The sequence below is a fragment of the Berghia stephanieae genome, chromosome 2 (genome assembly GCF_034508935.2).
Source record: "Berghia stephanieae isolate SIO BIC M18660-M18661 chromosome 2, UCSD_Bste_1.3, whole genome shotgun sequence".
Taxonomy (NCBI): Eukaryota; Metazoa; Mollusca; class Gastropoda; order Nudibranchia; family Aeolidiidae; genus Berghia; species Berghia stephanieae.
Genome location: NC_088361.1, coordinates 119,762,547 through 119,770,301, shown reverse-complemented (window position 1 = coordinate 119,770,301; position 7,755 = coordinate 119,762,547). Strand labels below are relative to the sequence as shown.

The 7,755-nt window shown below is 35.0% G+C and overlaps 1 protein-coding gene across 1 annotated transcript in view; it reads right to left on the bottom strand.

Annotated features, from left to right (window-relative positions):
* LOC144966438 (4-hydroxy-2-oxoglutarate aldolase, mitochondrial-like) overlaps positions 1–7,475 on the bottom strand; it is an 8,353-nt gene extending 878 nt beyond the window's left edge. Inside the window, exons 1-7 of the mRNA XM_078902958.1 lie at positions 7,297–7,475; positions 6,320–6,500; positions 5,433–5,561; positions 3,768–3,895; positions 2,525–2,659; positions 1,291–1,387; positions 15–148 (exon numbers count right to left, since the gene is read on the bottom strand). Of these exons, the coding sequence (XP_078759084.1) occupies positions 15–148; positions 1,291–1,387; positions 2,525–2,659; positions 3,768–3,895; positions 5,433–5,561; positions 6,320–6,500; positions 7,297–7,341 (849 nt within the window). The 5' untranslated portion in view covers positions 7,342–7,475. The remainder of the gene's footprint in view (positions 1–14; positions 149–1,290; positions 1,388–2,524; positions 2,660–3,767; positions 3,896–5,432; positions 5,562–6,319; positions 6,501–7,296) is intronic.
* Between the last annotated feature and the right edge of the window lie 280 nt (positions 7,476–7,755).

Below are 7,755 nucleotides of genomic sequence, written 5' to 3'. Positions count from 1 at the left end.
ATGGTATAACTTACACAGGCATTCGGTCCCACTAGTCTGAGCTGTAAATCCATGGCTGACTTCAAGTCATTTGAATGGGCCAGCTCCTCAAGTTTGCACACCTCTTGTCCAAGCACGTTAGCCAAAGCACACACACCACCAACACATCCTATGCCACAAAGGAAACAATATGTATTTATACACACAAGCACACACTATTAATACTTACAATAAAGTCAGAGTGGTAGCAGAATGAACAGAGAGCAACATTATTTCAGTTAATTAGGTTATGAAATTATAATGGAAACAAATGGTCACAAACTTTAATAGAGACAAATCAAAAATAACCTGGTAATTCTGAATCTTCCTTTAATGTCCACCTTCACTCATGAAGATTTTGACATGAACAATAACATTAAGGTGAAAATTCAGCAGTAATCTAGAATCTCTGTACATAAATCTAAAGTGGGTGCAGATGTAACTTCCCGGGGTAAATTGTTCCAATCTGTGATGGTTCTGGGGTAAAATGAGAATTTTCTGAGGTCTTTGGTGGATGTCAGGGGGATGAAATTGTCCATGTGGAAAGTCCTGGATGTTCATGTCGGTGTTCGGAGATCAGAATTTGAAATCACCACCATCTTAAACATCATCACCATCTTAAACATCATGGTCAGGCGTACTATTTTCCTACTAGTTTGGAGTGACTTCTATTCATGTTGATCAATCATGCTGCTCACACTTGATGTTCTCTCATAGTTTCCTGTAACAAAACGAGCGACTCGTCTCTGAATTGCCGTCAGTTTATCAACTAAGTGTCTTGTGTGTGGGTCCAAAATAGTGAATGCATATTCAATTTTAGGTCGAACTAATGATTTGTAAGCTTATGGTATTAGGCTTGTTGATTTAATCTTTAAATTTCTTCAGAGGAAACCTAGGGTCCTATTTGCTTTATTGTTTTGTTTTTTTCTCAAGGATTAACTATATAAATCAGACTGAAAACACCCCTGTCAAGCTATCAAGAATAATATACCAATAAAATGATTCACTTGTTCCTTTTCTGATTAACCAGTTAAATGCTGTACTCTGGATAAACTCGTATTTAAAAAGGTGGTCAGAAAACTCATCCTTCAAATACTGATCGATTTCAATAACCCTCATCTTGGCAAAAATTCTCAAACCTGGGACTCCACAATGTCCCAGATTTGAGAGATTCGCCAAGAACTTTTTCCTCTTTCATAAAAAAAGCTTTCTTTTTATTATATCTCTCTCCTCAAAGATTTTTATAAAAATAGCATTTGCTCAATAACTCACCAACGTTATATGCAGACAACAGAAACCCTGCTGAGCCTGCCAGTATCTGGAAGTTTTCTGACGATGTTTGGAATACAAGGGATGCAATGCGAGTGATCTGCAAAACAAGTTAGTACAAAATTCCAATAGCAAATGAATGAAGAATGACTCTTTAAGGCTTCGTAGGAATATACATTTCATAAGAAACCAACACATGTGTTTAATTCCCAGACACAAATTTGTACCTAATATTTTGTGTTTACTTGAGAAAGGCCAAAGGCCGAAACGTCGTTTATTTTGTATTGTTAATTCATGAGTCAGATTTACTCCCTTTATCAGAATCTCCATTTTATTGACTCATTTAGGCACCTCTATTTATTAGTTTCTTGATACCAAATCAGCCGGTAATGAAATGTCATTTTTATGTCAAATGTGGTGAAAAGACAAAAATTTTAAGTTAATTTGAGGATATATGAAACCAAAAACACAATTATTTTTTTTTCAATTTTCAACAGGTAAACATTGACAAATGATCAAGAGAGATTTGAGAGACTAGCATCTAGAATTGATTGAATGAATTTGCAACCCAATGCAGTCCTTGATTCGTAACAAAGTAATAATTAACAAATAGCCATACATCTCAGCATTGTGGTTTATTGCTTCTATCAGCTGTGTGATTTGAGGGTCTTGTTCATTCCTGGAAATCATCGAGCCCTTAAAAATATTGTTTACATATGAGTTTTCCTCATAGTAGTGTTCATTGTGTTGGATCCAACGAAGGGAATCAGAATCAGTGACAATTTCATTCCCCAATATTCAAAATAGCCTCTGAAAATGAGTTGTGTTGTTAATTCTTCAGTTGTTTGGACAAAGGGCGAGGGTAGAGAAATAAATTGAAATTCGGAAAGACAAACATTCCAAAATCATATCAAATTGATTCTCTTTCAATCAGCTTATGTATCAATTTATGTAGAAAGCTTGTCATTTATTGTTTTATCGAATCTAGTGAACCGTAATATTGAAATAAATATTGTCTCCATTACACACACGGCACACTTTAATCTTTCAGAAAATTTTTATCACAAAAGTTCTGATAAATCAATCAGTTGGATAAAGTCCTTCTCAGTAAAAAGGTGCACCCAGGAGGTAACCAAAAATATAAATAAAAATTACGCTGAAAACTTATGAGAAAATCATAACTATCAAACAGAAAGTGTCCTCTAAGACTGAGACCCATCTTATTTGTGATACATACATCTCCACCACTGTCCTTCATGCCTATGATGTTTGGGTGACTTGCTAGATTGACTACTACTTCAGGTGGAATGTCCATGCCAGTGTTACTAGGTACGTTATACACCAGGATTGGAATGGGGCTCTGGTCTGCTACCTTTAGGGATGATAAATATCAATGATGGTGATGAATATGATTATTATTATTGTGATAAATGGTATTCAGAAATGCACGGCAATAATGCAACAAATCTTTCAAAATACATATGGTCTTTCAAATTATAAGAACTTTTATGCTTGATTCATTGAAATTTTGGTCATTAAAGCCTTAGTTTTGCAACAGTAGTATCCTTCTAATCTCTGACTATGCTCGACTTTATAACAAGTCAAAAACACTGATATCACACATTCCTTCATTATGTCAACAAAAAAAGTAGATAATACTTAAACCAATAAAAGATGCCGAGAGTTTAATTCTGAGACTTTGTCATTAGACCAAAGTTAACAGTACATAATCTATTACCAAGACATCAAATAGACAACTGCATAATTCATACCGCTATGCCGACAGCATAATCAATCATATCACCGTGTTTACATGCTGTCATTATTCTCTTGAAAATTGGAAACAACCAAAACGAGCAGAATTGATTACTGTATTTCTCTACTTTTTGGTCTCCCCTTGTCAACTTTGACAAAACTTCAAAAACTTCAAAGCAAAACTGCTAGAATCATAACTGGGACAAATAGTGGAGAAAATATTACCCCTGTTTTTAAACAGCTACATTAGCTTCCTGTCGAGAGGAGAGTTAAGTTCAAGATGGCCTGTATAATTTTCAAATGTATTCATGGCTTAGCACCACAATACCTAGTGTCATTGATATCCGTGTACAGGCCACCTGGGGCTCTCCGCTCCTCATAACATACCACTTTAGAAAGAATAATGAACAAAACAAAATTCTCAGAATGTGCATTTTTACTTTGTAGCACCCTCAATCTAGAATCCTCTCTCAATATAAATACATTTATTTTTCTTTTCAATCATACTCAAATACCAAAAACAAACTTGAGACAACTATCAACAAGAAGAATGATGTTGGGTGGATGTTATAGGCTCAGGGAGGAGTTGAGACTGAAAATGGAGTCTTTATGTAACAAGAAACAGGTGAGAATCACATTTTTCTAAAAATCATTATTTTGATTTTAAACTAATGAAAAACTGTGATATTATGTGTACACAATTATTTAATCAGATCATTAACTACCTTTGTGAAATGATTGATGAGAGCTCTATTGTTCATGCTGCCTTTAAAGAAGAACGGATTGACAACTAATGCAACCTGTGCTCCTGCTTCTGCCATTTGTTTAGTCAATTGTATAGTATCTCTTGTGGCTGAAATAAAGAACATTTTCATTTTTGTTTACATTTTATCTTCGAAACTTCATCACCTCACTATTCTAACGACTTCTTCCACACATTTGAATGAATCACAATATCATAAACTACATTTCAAAGCTTAATTTAAATATGTTTTAAAAAAACAATAAAACTTAGGATTATTTAACCCTTTTCAGATGAGATTTGAATTTACTCAAACTCAAACATGACATAAAATTTTATTGTTATTCACAAAGATAACAGTAACTGCAATGTTGACAGTTGAAAGACTGAAAACTGACAATAATTGTTAAAAGTCAGACATCAGCCTATGGGCTGAAAATTTACAGGCCTGTAAGAGTGTTGACTTTAAGCAGCTTCCACTCGATCACTTGACTTAAATTTTGTTCTTTTTTAAACATTCTGGTCAAAATAAAAATATGTTCTGTCAGTGTACTAGACCAATGACATTTACCGGCAGTGTTGATGAAATAATAATAATAATAAATGAACCTTTAGAAAGGCCAGTTGACATTATCCAATACCCTACTCATCACACAAAATCCCCTGTCAAGATCGCGCTTTGATTTTCTTCTACCCTCAACAGATCAAAACTATTGCTTGAACTGCTCTTTTGGTGAGTGAAAAGTAAGTAGATATAATTGGATGAATTAAGGATGGAAGAGTTGATAGAACACACAGACACGCATATATACGCATACACAAAAGCAAAGATGATACATAAGTTGCGGCAATGCTCCAGGTGAATGAGTTTCTCCATGCTTCATGTATTCCTTCATCTTGACAAATAAGTCAAATTTTCATGTCATACCATACAAGTTTGTTGTTCGCTATCCTTTTTATTACAAGGACTCGGCGAGGCACTGATATGCATCTGAGTCGAGTAGGGCATTGCATGTAACATGGGTAATCAATGGACACAATGCCACAGTTTTGTGGTCAATGTAACCTTTTCCATCACTAACCACGCTAACATAGGTTAAAATTGTAAAAGACTATCCACCTTACCACTGAGTCACTGACGACACTGGGATTATGTGCAGCTGGTGCAATGGATAGGAGACATGTAATCATGTAATAGTTTGTTGTTTGTTGACAAGGAAAGGTCATACTAAAACTTATACTAGAGAATTAAGTCAGAGGACTGAGTGTTTAACAAGATTATTTACAATTCATTGAATTCACATCAATCTAGAGTTGTCAAACATAAAAGAGTAATCCTTCAGAGCTATTAGGCCCATGGAGCTGGAGTTTGTTACAGTCTATAGCATGAAATGGACAAGAGCAATTGCTTACTGCCCTTTGGATAGGATGCTGGTCTATCGTAAAGAACTTTTTGCCAGATCTAATTGACCCAGCTACCCAGTCTTTGTTGGGTGGACAGGGTGGTCAGAAAAACATCTTGACTTCACCGGAGATCGATCTCTTTGTATGTAAAGCGTGCTCTACCAACTGAGCTATCAAGACCCTCTATCAAAGATAATCATTAATACTGTTAAAAAACATGTTTACACTTAGGAACTGAACTTACATTCACAGCCAGAACCAGCAATTATCATTTTCTCTTTAGCCGCCAGCTTGCTTACAGTCTCCACCATCTGGACTCTCTCATCCCAGTTCAGATATCCAAACTCACCATTAGAGCCAAGTACCACATAACCTGAAAATGAAGTGCCAGAGCAAAGTATGAACATTTTAACAAAAATATTGCTGTCCATTCAGCAATGATTGGAGAGCTTGGGCTTTTAGACCCGACAGAAAATAATTTTCAATAACCTATCCAAAGGGTACTCGCAACTTCTTACTTTACATGCATTTCATGCATTAAAAAAAAATAATTAAAATTCAAGGAATAACTCCACTCTGTGGGCCTTCAGGCACTGATAGATCACTATTACATGTTTAAAATATACTCATTTAATTCATATGTTTTAAAAATTGCAGATAATTTCTCACTTTTTAAAAATTGAGCTTGATTAAACATTTCATGGGACAATTAACAAATCATTTTCTAACATACAAACAAGATCTATTTGGCAATATTAGCATTGGCAGAGTGGGTGATGACAATGATGAGGCATCTGTTCAGCTTCAAGTTCTGTCTCTATAAGATAATGAGCTATCTAAGAAGTTTGTTATCCTTTTTTTTTTCATCACTGGCGTTATACTTCTTTTGAAACTGTTTTGGAACTATTTTTATTTTGCGAACTGTATTCATTGCCATCCAGACATTGTTGCCATCTACTGTAAGCCAAATAGCTTTTCGGACTGATGATTGAAAAGATCTTTTAAAATAATGATAACATATTATAAACAATTAACTTTTTTAAAATAAAAAATTACTTATACCACAAATTTTATTCCATCCTAACATCAAATCATTTTTTTTCAATTATATTTTTTTAAAAAGTGTTTTACCTTTGAATGGAATTTCATTCCATTTTCCCATATTTTTTTCTAATTTGTCAAAGGCAATTGATTCATCGTCGTTGAATGGAGTAGCGATTGGAGGGAAAATTCCACTGACACTGAGGGTCCTATGACAGGAACCAAAAAGATTATTAAAACTTTTTGGCAAACAAGACGTTGTCTGATGAATCTGGTTTTAAAAATGAATTATTCAAAGACAGAAAATAAAACGGTTAGTCTCTTTTATATGCATGCAGAAGAAAGAGGGAAGGCAGGGGTCAATTTAAGAAAGTTTGTTTGTTTTGTTTTTTTTAATCGGGGTGAAGTACCAATCCCCTGTCATATTTTCACTATGATTATCAGGTGTCAAGACTACTATGACTCTGCTTAGGATCTTCCGAAATTTGGGATCATCCAAAGCAATGGATAAGAAGTGAAATAATACACTCCAACACTTTTTCCTCAAACTCTTCGGGACATGCAAATCAGGTAGAGGAAACCGTAGTTCGAGTAAACCGTGCATTGGCAAAATGACTTGATGAATGGATGCATTATGATGCACTGCAAACTTTTAACTCAGAAGTCATGTGGTTAACGAAAGTGACACTTATACTTATAGGTACTATTCTTACTTAATAATATATCTTTATTGTCCTCAAAAAGTGGCAATTTGTCATTTGGCTTTGGTTACACATTTATAACAATACAATATTGACATGATAGACACACTCACACAGATGCACTCTAGTAACATAGTAATAGTAGTCATCAGAAAGAAAAGAAGAAAAAAAACCCGGCATCAATATCATCATCATCATCTTAGTAAGATAGACGCGCGCCTCTGTTGTCTACTTAAAGAGTGCGTCTCTTATTCTTACTTCTGTTACAGTTACAGTTACTCTACTGTCTAGAAAAATATACAGAGATACTGAAGAAGCAATAAGTGAAAGTGCCAGTGCAGCTGAGCACTCCTTGTGTAAACATACATGAGGTAAAAATCGCGAAATGCTCCTCGCTGCAAACATTTTCATACAAATATAGATCTTCCCTCTACTCCTTGTCCTAGAAGATTTTCAGAATAAATTTCTTGACATGTGTAGAAGACAGTGTCATCAAAACTCAAAACTGGAGGAGAACGCCTTTTACTTTTGACTTTGGCCTTGACTTTTGACCTTTTGATGACGAGTCGCGACACCGTGAAAAATCTCTGCGCGACACCGACGCACTGACACACTTCTTGGAACAGGACGTAATGTGAAACAACCTTCTTTACCGTCAGTTGGAGGAGAGCGGTAACATTTCCCGTTTTTAAAAAAAATGTTGACTATGCGTTTAGCTAAAATACTCATATAGCATCCAACAGCCGAAGATAACGTACCGACACACAAAGCTATGTGAATGTGTAACCTTGAACGTTTATAGTATGATTGATTGATAGGATATAG